Below are 13,066 nucleotides of genomic sequence, written 5' to 3' on the forward strand. Positions count from 1 at the left end.
GGAGGTGGTCATCGTGGGGTGGGGTTATCAGGCCTGCTCAGACAGCACCCCGAGATCAAATCCATACACTCTTTCTTTTCTCTTATAGCACAATCAGCTCACAAAACACATGAAGAAACCCAAGTGCACTCAGACTGGGCGTCAGGCCCGGCCACTGTGGCTTCTTCTAGAAAGTGAGATGCTAACCAACACTTCCTCCCATGGTGGCCACGCTTTGTTCAAAGCACTCTCAGCCACAGGGGCTCTCATTCCCTTTCACAGTGGTCCCCGGAAGAAGCAAGGCTTAGAGTTGAGTTCCATTTCATGGGGAAACTGAGGCTTAGGGAGAGCTGTGACTTGCCCAAGGTCCCAAGCTGGTTTACGGTGGGGCCTGGACCAGTACCCACTACTACCAAGTCCTGGTCCAGCTGTCTTTCTGTTAAATCAGCATCCCCAGCAGGCATCCCCCCAAATGGGCTGTGTCCGGTCAACTTAGGAATGCCTCTTCCCCCTTGTCCTGGAGAAGTTCTCGGAGGCCTCCAAGGAGCCCGTCTCATTTTGCTTTAATCCAGCACATCCCATGTCCTGGAGTCTGAGAACCCCAATTTATGTGGATAGATGCTCACAGATGTTTTCTGGAACCCCAGGTTTGCAGGGCTCAGAAGAATTGCCTGTTTGGTGATGGGCTCATGGAAATGACAGCATCTGAGTGAACCTCTGCCCCTGGGCCTTTCCCCCTCTGTCCCCTTCATCTCTCCTCTCATGTCACCCACGCCTTTCCCGGGGGCCTCACGCAGCTCCGACTTGGCTTGGTGGGCTTGATTTCTGACTCAGTGAGTTTGCATTTCTGGAAAAAGTGGGGGTGCATGTTCCTACAGTGAGATCCCGTGTTGCCCGCACTATGAGGCCACTGAAGGGAGATTCTAAGTTTATCATCAATGTACGAGAGGGACACTGGACATCAGAATCAGGATCCTAGAGAATATCACCAGGCAAGCACCTCTGGGCCCAAGCCCGCTGCTTTGTTCCCTAACAATATTCAGTCTTGAGCTGAAAAACCTGCAGCAGGTCCCGGCAGGGGAGATAAGGCTTTGGGGCCTTGGAGAAGAAGAAGGTGTGGAACTCCCTTGGGCGTGGGCAAAGCCTGGGACACAGTTCCTGCCCTCCTTAGACGAGGCGAGAAATCAGCAGAATTGCCTCTGCCGGGGCAAGAGGGGGGATTCTAAAGCCAGCTGCGGCCTGGACACCGCTGTGCATTCCCCTGGCCTCGGGGAAAATGGTGGCTCAGAGGGCCTGGCCTGAGGCAAGCCTGGAGGGGGGACACACTGGGGACAGGGCAGGGAGGCAGCCCCAGGCTCTTCGCATGGCTTAGCCAGCTTCCCAGGCTGGAAAGGGTGAAGGGGGTCTGGGCAGGGGCTCCACCCAGCAAAGAGGGCAGGTTTGGCTGGAGCAGCCGTACACGGGCATTCCAGAGCCTGAGCCTGCGGAGGGGAGGGTGGCTGCCTAGGGCCCTCCTGAGAGGTGGGCTTGGTCTGCGCCCCCCACCAGAGCTCAGTCCCCACCGCCCTGCTCCCTGGGCTGCGGCCTGCCCCGCTCCCGAAGTCTTTCTGGGACTCACTGGAGCCCAGGGGACACTGGAGTTGTTTCTACAGCAAGAGAAGGCTCTGCCTCAAAACCCCCTCTGTGTCCTTCCATGGGCAAGCCAGTCAACCTCTTTGTGCCTCAGTTTCCCAGTCTATAAAACGGGCACAATGATGGTGTCCGTTTCACAGGCTTGTTGGGGGAATTAAACACGTTAATGTGTGTTAAGCGCTTAGAGGAGCCTCTGGCACACAGTAAGTGCTCCATAAGTGTTTGTTAGCTCTCAGGATTGTGTTGGAAAGGTGTCAGTGGGTTGCTGCTCCTGTTGGCAGGGAGCAGCCAGCAGTCTCCTGTCTGCACAGATTTCCTACCTAATGTGCGCCCCATGGGGCTGCAGGAACGCTAGAGACTTGCTAGACCCAGCCTGGCTCCGAGGTGCTGCGAGCGAGCCAGGGCTGGTCCCAATAAACCAGAGAAAGGCATTTCCACCCTGGTGCAGGCAGAGGGGCCACAAACGGCTCCCTACACGGCATGGCTCCTAAAACCAAGAGAAAGGGCAGTGAGCTTCTCCTTGGCCATGTCATGTCAGAGGGCAGCTCTTCCACTTTCCCGGCCCGGGCTGGCAGGCAGCAGGTGCTCCACGTTGTCTGCTTGGAGAGCTGAGCAGACCGCTCCGCCAGGGCCAGCGCCCGGCCTCCGCAGCAGCTGCTCCGCCAGCATATCTGGGCTGGGCAGGGAGGGCTAGGACCCAGGCACTCCTCTAGGGCTCTGCTCACATCACTGTGACAGGTCCCACGCTCAGCCTGCTGCTCTGCTGCGGAAGCTGGAGGCAAAGGACAGCTCTGAGGAGCCTGAGGAGGGCGGGCTGCCCTGCTTGCTCGCTTCTGTCTCCTGCACCCCACAGAAGGGTGTGTTAAATTAAAAGGTGGTAGTGGGTGTACAAAGCCCTAACCACACTCCCGAACCATAAAGCCCCTCAAGAGGCATGCACAGCACTTCTGACTCTGGGTGGGCCAAGCAACCCTTCTTCATAGTACTCATAGTTTTTAAAAGCCTCTCTTATTAATATACTCGTGTGTGTGTGTGTGTGTGTGATCTGCTTTCTCTGTTGGGGACAGGGTGTGGTGGGGAGTGGGCAGGAACCCAGTCTCATTAATCTCTACATCCTGGCACCTAGTCTAGTCTCATGGGTGCTCCATAGAATATCGGTGGCCCAGCACTGACTCACTGAGAAGCCCTGGGACTCAATGGTTCCAAAGTACCATCAAAGAGCCTTGAGCATTCAGACATGCCCGGCCTACTAGAAGTGGCTCAATCACGAAAAGCCGACGAGCCCCAGGGCCCCACAATAACGCACGTGCTGAGGTGCACCCAGGCACGCACACCAAGCTCACGCACTCCCAGGGAGCAGCACGCGTGCTAATTGTCCGCAATTAACGGTCTGCAGGATGGCCAAACTGCCCTGCGGCCCTTGTCTTTCAGCCAGTGCCTTGTAAATCAGAAGGAAATGGCTGTCAAGTGGCTTAATGGCCAATCGATGGCAGAAGGTGAAGGACCTGTGCCATGGGTGGCCAAAGGAGGCGAGGTGTTCTTCCTGAGCTGGGGTGTGGGGGTGGCTCAAAGGAGGGGGCGGAGTGGGGGTGGGTGTCATTTCTCCACAACACGGGAGAGAAGGGTGAGGGGTGTGGCTGGTGGCCTCACCCTCCAGTGTCCACAGACCTGTGGGGTTCCCTCCCTTCCCCTGGCTGGTGTCTGAGGCCTGCCCTCCTACCTGGGCAGTGGACACCCTGCACCCTGAAGCTTCATCTCGATGACTCCCACTGGTTGTTGCTTGTTTGAGGTCCACATCTGCCCTGGACCAGAGGGTTTTTTGTCATCTCTGCTCACAGAGCCCTAGTTTTCCCTTCAGCTGTCCTCTCCTGTTGTAATACGTGGTCCGTGGGGGAAGAGAGGGTCTCTGATTAACAACAGCTTCTCCCTCCAGGGGATGTATGCCTCGAGGGTAGGGACTGTGCCTGGAGCACCCCCACTGAAGTCCCTGTGCCAAGCGTAGCCCTGGTACTGAGCCCAGCCAAGCATTTTGGTTGGCATTTATATGGCTGAGTAGTGGACTGACCTCGTGGCAAGTGGCAGTGACCCTCCTGCTATCTCAAGACCCAGGCAGCTGGACAGAGTCACAGAAGACCCTCATTTTACAGATACGGCAAATAGGCCCCAGGAGAGCAGCCATACCCACTGAGCGGGCCAGGGGCTGGGGCTGGGGCTGGGGCTGGGGCTGGGGCTGGGAACGGAACTCAGGGATCTAGACTCCCAGTCCTGGGCTCTTTCAACACCTCCAGGCTGTCTGATAGCATGTGCCAGGCCAAGGGGTAGGGAGAGGCCTGGGTGGGGGTGCAGGGTACAGATGCCCAAGGGCTCTGGGGCCTGATCATCCTGTGGCTGTGAGTAAAGAAGTCATTCACAACAGCTTACAGCAACAAGGCCACCGAAATGCCAACTGCGGGGTTTGGGGAAGTTGACAGGGGACTTGGGGCCACTGCATGTGCTAGTCCCACTGTGAACAACGCCCCTTCCCAGCCCCTGGCCTGGTTAACATCCACCCTCTTTCAATAAACCTCTCGGGCCCCAGGTCTGGGTGAGGTGCCCCTCCTCTGGGTTCCCCCCGCCTCAGAGTCCCCTGGGCACCCTATCACCCAGCACAGGGCTGAGACTGTGGGGATGGTTGTTGAGTGACAAGATGAAGTTTGATTCACTGAGTATGTGTGGGAAGTGCTGTTTAGGGCCCCCTCTGCCAAGGTCAATGCCTAGCGAGGGCACCGGGACACTCCTCCCCCTGGCCCACACCCCAGATGCCAAGCCAAGCTGGCATCTCCAGAATCACCTCCCTACCTCAGCTGATTCTAGAACCATCCTCCCAGCAATCTGGCTCCAAAAGGCTGTGTTGGGGCCATTCATAACGATCTCTGTTCCTCCCCTAGCACTCCATGCTGTGAGGTTTCTTTTTAAAGCAGGGTTTATCACTGATTTTCCTTTTAATGATTTTACAGTGACATGAAATGTTTTTGTTTTCTGGGAGAAAAGGCATGTTTCAGGTAAATTATTAACCCAAAAGAATTGGCCATGAGTAAGAAATCCTCCAATGACCCTGGAAAGAAATGCAGACAGACAGCCCCCAGCAGAGGTGGGGGGGAGCGGGAGGGTCACTAGCTCTCCTGCGCCAGATGTAACTTCTGCGTCTCCTTCTCCCTCCCCTGGGGGATTCTGCCTCCCTGCAGGCAGGTCTGGCAATGCACCCTGTCACTGAGTATCTGTCCTCGGGGCTGGGACGCCCTTCTGGATGATGAGGGTCTTGGGCAGGGGGCTGGGGTCTTATTCCTGTGTCCCCAGGTCTTGCCCAGAGGAGGAGCATGGGGTTGGGGCAGGAAAGGGACTGTGATGCAGTCGCCATTTACCATCCCAGTCCAACCTATGCCCCTGGATGCTGACACCGACGACTGCACCTCCTGGGATCCCCTCTTTCTTGGGTTTGCCAATGGGAGTCACCCTCATGAGACCCCGGAGCCTGGAGGGAGATCAGGGCATTTCCTCTCCCTCCTTTCCTGTTTTGGGGCTGTATCTCTGGCAGTTCCAACCACAGCTCATGATGATGGGCCTCTCAGGAGTCTCTCAGTTCTCCAGGTTCACATGGCATCTTCCTTTGCCCTTGTCCTAGGGGTGCTAACTGCTCCCACCTCTGCTGGTCATGGACCTCTTCACCAGCTTCACTTGCTCCCTCAATTCGCAAGTCCCACCCACAATCTGGAGGGAGCCCCGCCCCCACCCTGGAGGGAGCCCCACCCACACCCCTGGAAGGGATCCTCTGAGGTGTCTGGGGTGAGCTGTGTGTCTTTCTAGGCCTCTAGAGACCCTGGAACCAAGAGCTTAGAGCCTGTGGAAGAAGACAGGGAGGAAAGGAGGGCTCTCTGGCAGTTCTGGGCGGAGGTGAGGGTGGCGCCCCCACACGCCTTCCTGGGAGACCCCCAGCCCCGCTGAAGCGCAGGCCAGCATGCCACAGCTGGCTGGCACTGCCAGTCAGATATTAATGTGAGTTTGTTCCCCTTACCCTCCTCCTGTTGAAGCAGCACCATCTCGTCAGAAGTTGGGGCAGACAGGGAGGCAGAAGTGACTGTGTCTTTTGGAAGAGCCTGGGTCTCATTTGTCTCTGTACCTACAGCACCTGTACTTACAGCAGGTGCCCACAAAACACTGGGAATCTGGCTGACTGGGTCCCCCCGGAGACTCCAACACATCACCTTGATCTCCAAGGCCTGGTGTGTCCCTGAATTATAGGGCCTTGGGCCCTTTCTGTCCATCTGTTTTTCTGGCTTCAGAAGGCAGACACACACCCCACCACACCCCTTTCCAGGCTCCCGGGAGGACAGGCAGACAGGGAGAGCCAGGTCCGTTCTCAGCCCAACCCTGGCCTTGGAATCACTTGGTGCTGGGTGCAAATTCTGACTCCACTGCTCCCTGGTTGTGCCACCTTGAACAGTTCCCTTAACACCTTTGAACCTCAGCTTCCTCCTCTGTAAAATGGAACTGATTGGGAGAAGATGCAGATGCAGAGAGAACTGAGAGAATGTTGGTGAAGGGAGGAGCCCAGCGCTTGGCTGAGGTCATTCCCTTGTTATTTATCTATTTATTGTTTTGGGAGAGTGCCTCCAAGCATGAGTGTTGAGGACAGAAGATCCCCAGGGCATGGCCTGCCCCTCATGGAGCTGTGTCACCTGGGTCCGGTCTGCAGCTAACTCCCAGGCTGTTGCCTTGACATGTCCCTTCACCTTGTGTGCCTTATTGTGCATTTGTTTAAGACTTTAACTTGATATTTTACTCTTCTTGCTTTGAATTATTAAAGTGAAATCACATAGAACAGTCGATTAAAAGGGTTAAGTTAAATATTTTAGGTGTTATGGTTGCTCTTAATGTAGATCTTCTAACTTGGGGCCACAGGGAATTTTTAAAAACTTTCTTAGAAATGTATTGACCATCCCTATTACCTTTTGGTGTTTTGCAACTTTTCTCTTTGTCTTTGGATTCTATCTTCCCCCAAGATCCCTGTGCTAGAAAGGACATTTTTTGGAGGCTTGAAAAGACTTTCTAGTCCTATCAAGGGACTTGGCAGAGCTGCTGTGTTGTAACTCCAGGGCCTACTCTGCCACACTTAGGGCCCAGGACACAACCCAAACCTCTCCAGACCCCAACAGTAGCCAAACCGTGCAGCAAACCCCAACCGAAACCTCTTTTGAAAGGCAAAATGAGACGGTAGTTACAGAAATGACAGTGAGTGTTACTGAAAGACAGTCTGCTGCTTGGATCATTCATGACCCCACTGGAACATCCTTCAAAACCCAACTTAGGTGTCACATTCACCGAAAAGCTGCTCTGAAGCATCTCAACCTCACTCTTCTCCCAGGAGAAGCACTGCTCCCTCCTCTGTCATCCTTTGCCCTCCGTCTGCGACAACTGAATCAATGGAAGCTGTGCAGCACTTGGTAAGCACTTCCTGCGTACCAGGCACCGCAGGGGACACATGCTGAGCATACTACCTAGAGCAGGCAGCTCACTGCTCCTCAGAGCAGGATGAGGTGGTGACTCTTTCCCCCCATTTTACAGATAAGGACACGGAGGACCAGAAATAGAGCCTGAATTTAGCTCTGACTCTAAAACCCAGTCCTTACTCCAAACCAGCATGGTGCCTTCCACCAGTGGCTCCGCTGCCAACCCTGCCAGGATTATTTCCATACTCCAAGGATTATTTCCATACTCCGAGGATTATTTCCATACCCCGAGGCTTTGACTTACAGGAAGGGTCGCTTTCTGTTGCACTGGGCCTGGCTATAATTGGTGCTCATCAAATGCTCCCTGAGCTGAACTCCCTAATAATGATGTGGATACATAAGGTCTGAGATCAGCTTTAAAATATTTCAGCAAATGAAAAGCTGAAAGGGAAAAGGAAAGCAGTGTAGCAAATATTAGCCAAATCTTGACAACTGTTGAATCAGGGTGAAGATAGATGCGAGCTCATGGTACATTCTTTCTGTTTCTTAGATGCTTAACAATTTTTATAATGAAAAAAACACACAGCGGGGTGGGTGGAGGAGCCCTGAGCCCAGCCGGGGTCCCCTCTGGGCTCAAGGCCGGCGGACACTCACCTTTTTATGGCTTTGTAACAAATGATGACAAGCACAGTGAGAAACACCAGGGAGGCGCAGCAAACAGCGATGACGGTGAGCAGCCCCGACCGCCAGCTGTCCTCAGCGGGGCACGAGGTCGAGCTGGGAGCTGAAAGAGACGGGAGCGGCCTGAGTCCCCGGCCTCCCCTGGACGGGCCGTCCGGCTGCACCGGAGCTGGACCGTCACGGGTGACTCCAAGGGTGGCATCACTGCCATCCCAGAGGAAGGCCCTCGGACCTGTCCTGCCGTCCCCACCCCCACTCTGGCAGCAGGTGACATCATGGCTGGCCTGCAGCCAGGCCGCAAGCTCCCAGCAGGGGTTAAGCACCACGCCCGGCCATCCATCGTCCCTCGGCTTGAGCTAACTGACAGCAGGGTCAGGTTTAATTTCCCGTGAAAAATAACAGAACATCTCATTCTCTCAGTTGAGGCATTAAGTCCGCTTCCGCTGACGGTGGGGGTGGGAAGCAGGGCTCATGGGGGACACTGGGGAGGAAGCAGAGAAAGAGAGGCTCGTCAGCATCAGTTCTTAAGCTAATTTCTTGAGAGGGGCCAGCTCCCCTCCTTGGATTTGGCCCATGTGGCCGGTACCTGCAGCTGTCTCAGCTTGCACGGGGGCCAAAATCTGGAAGAGTCTGTCATTGACAAAGCCCCTGACACTGGGTGCTGCAGGGCCCCCTGTCATTAGTCATTCCACGAGGTGCTCGGGGTGAGCCTGTCCTCCCCCTTGGCACAGGCTGTGTGGGGGGGGACCCCAGCCTGGGTGTAGGCCCTGACCCAACTCGGAGGAAGCGCCAGGAATTGCAAAAGGAGAGAGAGGGGGGAGGTGAGAGTGAAGGAGGGAAAGAGAGAGGCGGGGTTGAGGGAGGGACGGAGGCAGGGGGATGGATGGACAGACATACAGGCACTCCTAGCAGCTTTGCACAGGCCTTCAAGATGTGAATGTTTGCGAAAGTATCAAAACTATGCCCTAGACTCAGCGTCCACTTAATAATAGACACCTTGAGGGGTCCACCAGTACGTGGGGAATAAAGAACTGATTTCCCAAGTGACAACATGGGCGGCTTTGTTGTTGTTGTTGTTGTTATACTCAAGGTAATTTACATATAGTGAATCGCACCCGTGTGTGGTCTGATCAGCTTTGACAGATGGGTACACCAGTGAAAGCCACACTTCCATCATGATAGAGACTATTTCCCTCACCCAGCAAGTTTCCCCAGGCCCCTTTCTAGTCAACCCGCACCCTGGAGGCTGTGCACAGTAGGTGTGACAGGAAGGGACAGAGTCAGAAATGAACCGAAGGAATGAGTGGGGTGGAAACAACCTCCGTTGTGCATGATTTCTTTCAACTGTTCTTAGAGAGGGGAGTGATGGCCATGTTCGTTTCAACGGCACTTACCCACTGAGATGGGAGCTCTAGCTTTATTCATGGCTCGGCCTCCTGACCCTGTGTGGCCACCTCCAGAGGCCAGCGCTTGCACACATGGCTCCCTGATCTTGAGTTCAGCCCCAGCGCCAGGCACAGCTGGTGACACTGCAGGTATGCTGTGGGTCTGTGGGGCATCATTACGCTTCTCTCCCAACTTTCAAAGTCTCTGTTGACTCAGGCCCAGGTTGCCTGACCTGTTCCCTGCCTGATCCCAGGAGCTGAATCAACGGGAGACTCAATCAGTGGATAAGGGGGTGCCGCCCACTGCCTCTCAAGCCCAGCTCCCAGCCAAGCAGACAGATCCCAGCCACTGACAATTCAGCCCAGCATGGCTCATTGACGGTCCCTGAGCCTTAGAGGCCAGTCTCCTTCAGGGGGACAATGTCTGTGACCGCACTTTCCAAACCACAGACGACACATCTGGCCTTTACTGTGGGAAACAAGTCAGAAGCCAGCCCTGGCCTCAGGACAATGCCTGGTCGTCACCATCACCTTGTCCCAGGCCCTGCGCCGGGCACTGGAGGCAGGGGCGAGGGGGCCACGTAGCCCCTCTCCAAGGGACAGTCTCATGGCACAGTTGGCGCTTATGTTGTGTGGGTCCCTTTCGGTTCCACTCCCTTCAGCGACATGAAGGGTATTGGGGAAGCTGTCCAGCACGTGTGGGAGCTCATGCACAGACTCAGCACACACCTAGCTGACTAGCGCCGGAGAGTGTGGGGCGCTAGAAAGTGTGGGGAGCATCTCCGAGCATGCTTGCTCGGACCCTGCCTCGGGCGGCTCACCTGAGACACCTGTGGGCCCAGGAGCTTTGCTAAATCACTTGTTGGTGCCAGAAGCTCTTTCATAGGCCCTTCGGACAAAGGAGGACACTGGGGCTCGGAGGGGGGGAGGGGAGACCCTGGGCCTCCCATCTCTCAGCCCTGCTTTCCATACTGCCTCAGAGTACTATGAGGACATGGGTTCCTGAGGTTCCTCCACCGGCTGAGTGCCCCCTTCCACTGCCTTGGTGTCCCCAGCCCCAGAAGCCACTGAAGAAGCAGCAGTGTTGGGGGCAGGGCCCACAGCCTTCTCCCTCTCGCCCCACCCTTACACAGAGCCCATTGTCTCCCGACACAAGGGCCCACTCAGGGCCACTGCTGTCCATTCATGGGCACAGGGCATCCTCGAGGAGGCTTGTGCCAGGGCGTCCACCCTGCCCCACCGTGTGGGCCCACTTGGGTGAGGGGCCCTCACTTGTTTCCTACTCTGGAGGTGCCAGTGTGGCTGGGCTTTAAAATCACAAACACAATCAGACGTGGCACTCTTTGCAAACCTCTGGACCCAGCCCCCCTTTCCGGAGAGAAAGAAGTCCTCTCCTTAGGAACTGATCAGGTGAAAACAGTGAGCATCTGCGTCTCAGCTTCTCTGCTCATGGGAATCTGCTCGGGTTTGGGTGCAGCACAGAGACCCCCCCCCTTGTTCAAGTCTTCCTGATTCCTCCCTGGACCAGGGTGCCTGCAGCAGGAGCCCCCTGGCTGCCCAACAACAGTGGGAGAAGGCACGATTCCCTGCCTGCACTGACCAGAAAGACGGGGGGCCGAGATCTTGTGAGGGTGTGGAGAGAGGTGCTTGCCTTTTCCAAAAGCAAGGGGCAACCCCTCTCCACTCTGCAGGAGAGAAGCAGGCTGAAGACGCTGCAGTCTAAACGGGAGTCCCTGGTCTTCAGCCTGGCTGGGGGGTGAGCTCTGTGCCAGGAGGCAGGGCTGTGCTTGTCCAGCTTTGGGGGCCATCTGTCTCTTGCGCACTATCGTCCCACAGTCCTCCTGGAAGCCTCGCATTGTCTCCTAAACCCGGCCCAGGAGGCCCTTCCTGCTGCTCAGAGGGGCCATGGGGGCTGCCGTGGTCGAGCCTCTCGTCCACTGTGGATGGAAATTGGCGGTTATGGTAGCACATAGGCCTTGGACAGTCTGGCGAGGGGTCCTGCCAGAAGCCAGACCAAAGTCTGCCACCATGACTATCTCAGGGCTCCAGAGGGGTCCGAACAGCAAGGCCGACCAGGCTGGACACCTCGTTTGCTTCATGGGGAGAATGGCCCAGGGCCCCTGGGCCCACACTCACTGCTGTACCGGTGGCCCCCAAACATGCACCCTGCCCTCTGCCTCTTTTCAGCAACTACCCCCCACTACCTCACTCCTGTGTAGCATCCCTCAGACACCCACCCCCTGTGCTGGAAGCTTTGTCTGAGAGCTACTGCCTCCCTGCCCTGCCCTCCTCCCAGGCTCAGGCCCCAGTGGCTGCACCCTCTGACCTTTGACCCCGTCTCCACCTGCCCTTTCTCTCAGCCCTGCCCCCTTTCTGGACTCCAGGCCTGAGCTGGTTCCTCCCCAGTTATCACAGTCACCAGGCTCCTCCTCCCTGGTACCTCCCCCAGTTCAGCACAGTGGTATCCACGCTGGCCTTGAATCAGAAGGGCCTGGAGTGAAATTCCTGATTCTGACCCTGGGAAAATCATTTCATCTTTGAGATTTAATTTCAATTCCTTACACTGTAATTGGGGCAAAGCATCAGAACCTCCTCCACAGGCTGTGCAGGATCAAATAGGGCCCAGTCCATGAGCTCACAGAGCAGAGAGTCACCCTGGGCATGAGGAAGCCTGGGGGAGGAGGTGGTATTTAGGCTCAGCCCTACCGGCTGGGGGAGGGAGGGAGCCAGCCTATGGAAAGGTCCCTTCTGGGTCGGCCTGGGCTAGCAAGGGAAGGAACGGGGGTGGGGGGTACACAGGCAGCTGGCACCCAAGCTCCTCTGCTCCCCCACCTAGTGCCCAGGACCTCCCTGCTGAAGGGGCTCTGGGTCCTGCCATCTGTGAATCCCAGCCTGGTACCTGAGCTCCATGGGACACTCACTCCTCTGATTTATTTATTTCTGCCTGGCGTCCTGGGCACAGAGCCCAGCGTGGTGGCAGTGTGGCTGCTTATTATCAAGGACACTGTTCTCAGGCTCGGCTCCTACATGGGGCATAAAAAAACACACCCCATACATTATTAATAACTGTCTCCATCACTCCTGTGCCTAATTAGGAAAGGAAATTTATGAATTGGGTTGAAGTCTCTAGGGCAGGGGCAGCCACAGCTTTGCCCGATGCCAGGGAGAGATCTGGGTGGAGGCCGGGGCAGAAGGCAAGACCAGCAGGCCACTGCCTGGTATAATTAATTCTGCTTCTGGTGGCAACTGCAGAACACGTCTCCCCTTGTTCACCATCCAGACAGCCCTCTGTGAGGCTCCTTCAGGCCAGCACTTGTTACTCCACAGCACTGCCCTCCCTTAGAGGCTGCAGCAGCCCTGTCTCTGTTCCTCACTCTGGGGACCCTCCCCCAGTCTCCCGAGTCTTCTGTTCCCACCCAGGACACACTGCTGCCCAGAAGGTCCGAGCTCTCCAGCTTTAGAACCGTGCAGCGCTGTTGAGAAGTGACAAGAGGGTGCCACTTCGGGGAGGCTCTGGCACCCTCCTTCATTGCCCTGACTCCTTATTGCTCAAGTTCCAATCCATCTACCCACTCAACACATATCTGTTAAGAGCCCACTAGGTGCCACGTGCTGCGCGAGGTTCCAGGAACATGACGGTTGGCAAGGCGGACAGGGACCCTGCCCTCGTGATGCTTACAGACTAGACTGCAGGGCATGGACACTGACTCGGTAATCACTAGATAAATGCCTGCTGTGATTCCTGCCTCAGCCAGACACTAACCTGTGCATGTGCTTTAGGTACAAAATGGGACACAATAAAACAAAAAATAACAATGCCCTGAATGCGGGGAGCCAACGTGAGTTGACTAAGAACAGTGAGCTCATCTTTGCGAGAGGCTCATGACCTTGGGACAGGCAAAT

At 56.0% G+C, this 13,066-nt stretch overlaps 1 protein-coding gene across 1 annotated transcript in view; it reads right to left on the reverse strand.

The window, feature by feature from the left end:
- The window catches only part of PRIMA1 (proline rich membrane anchor 1), a 37,497-nt gene that overhangs the window by 877 nt on the left and 23,554 nt on the right, over positions 1-13,066 (reverse strand). The window contains exon 3 of the mRNA XM_081132292.1: positions 7,752-7,881. Coding sequence (XP_080988418.1) covers positions 7,752-7,881 — 130 coding nt within the window. The remainder of the gene's footprint in view (positions 1-7,751; positions 7,882-13,066) is intronic.

Source organism: Miniopterus schreibersii (genome assembly GCF_964146895.1).
Source record: "Miniopterus schreibersii genome assembly, chromosome: 1".
Classification (NCBI taxonomy): domain Eukaryota; kingdom Metazoa; phylum Chordata; class Mammalia; order Chiroptera; family Miniopteridae; genus Miniopterus; species Miniopterus schreibersii.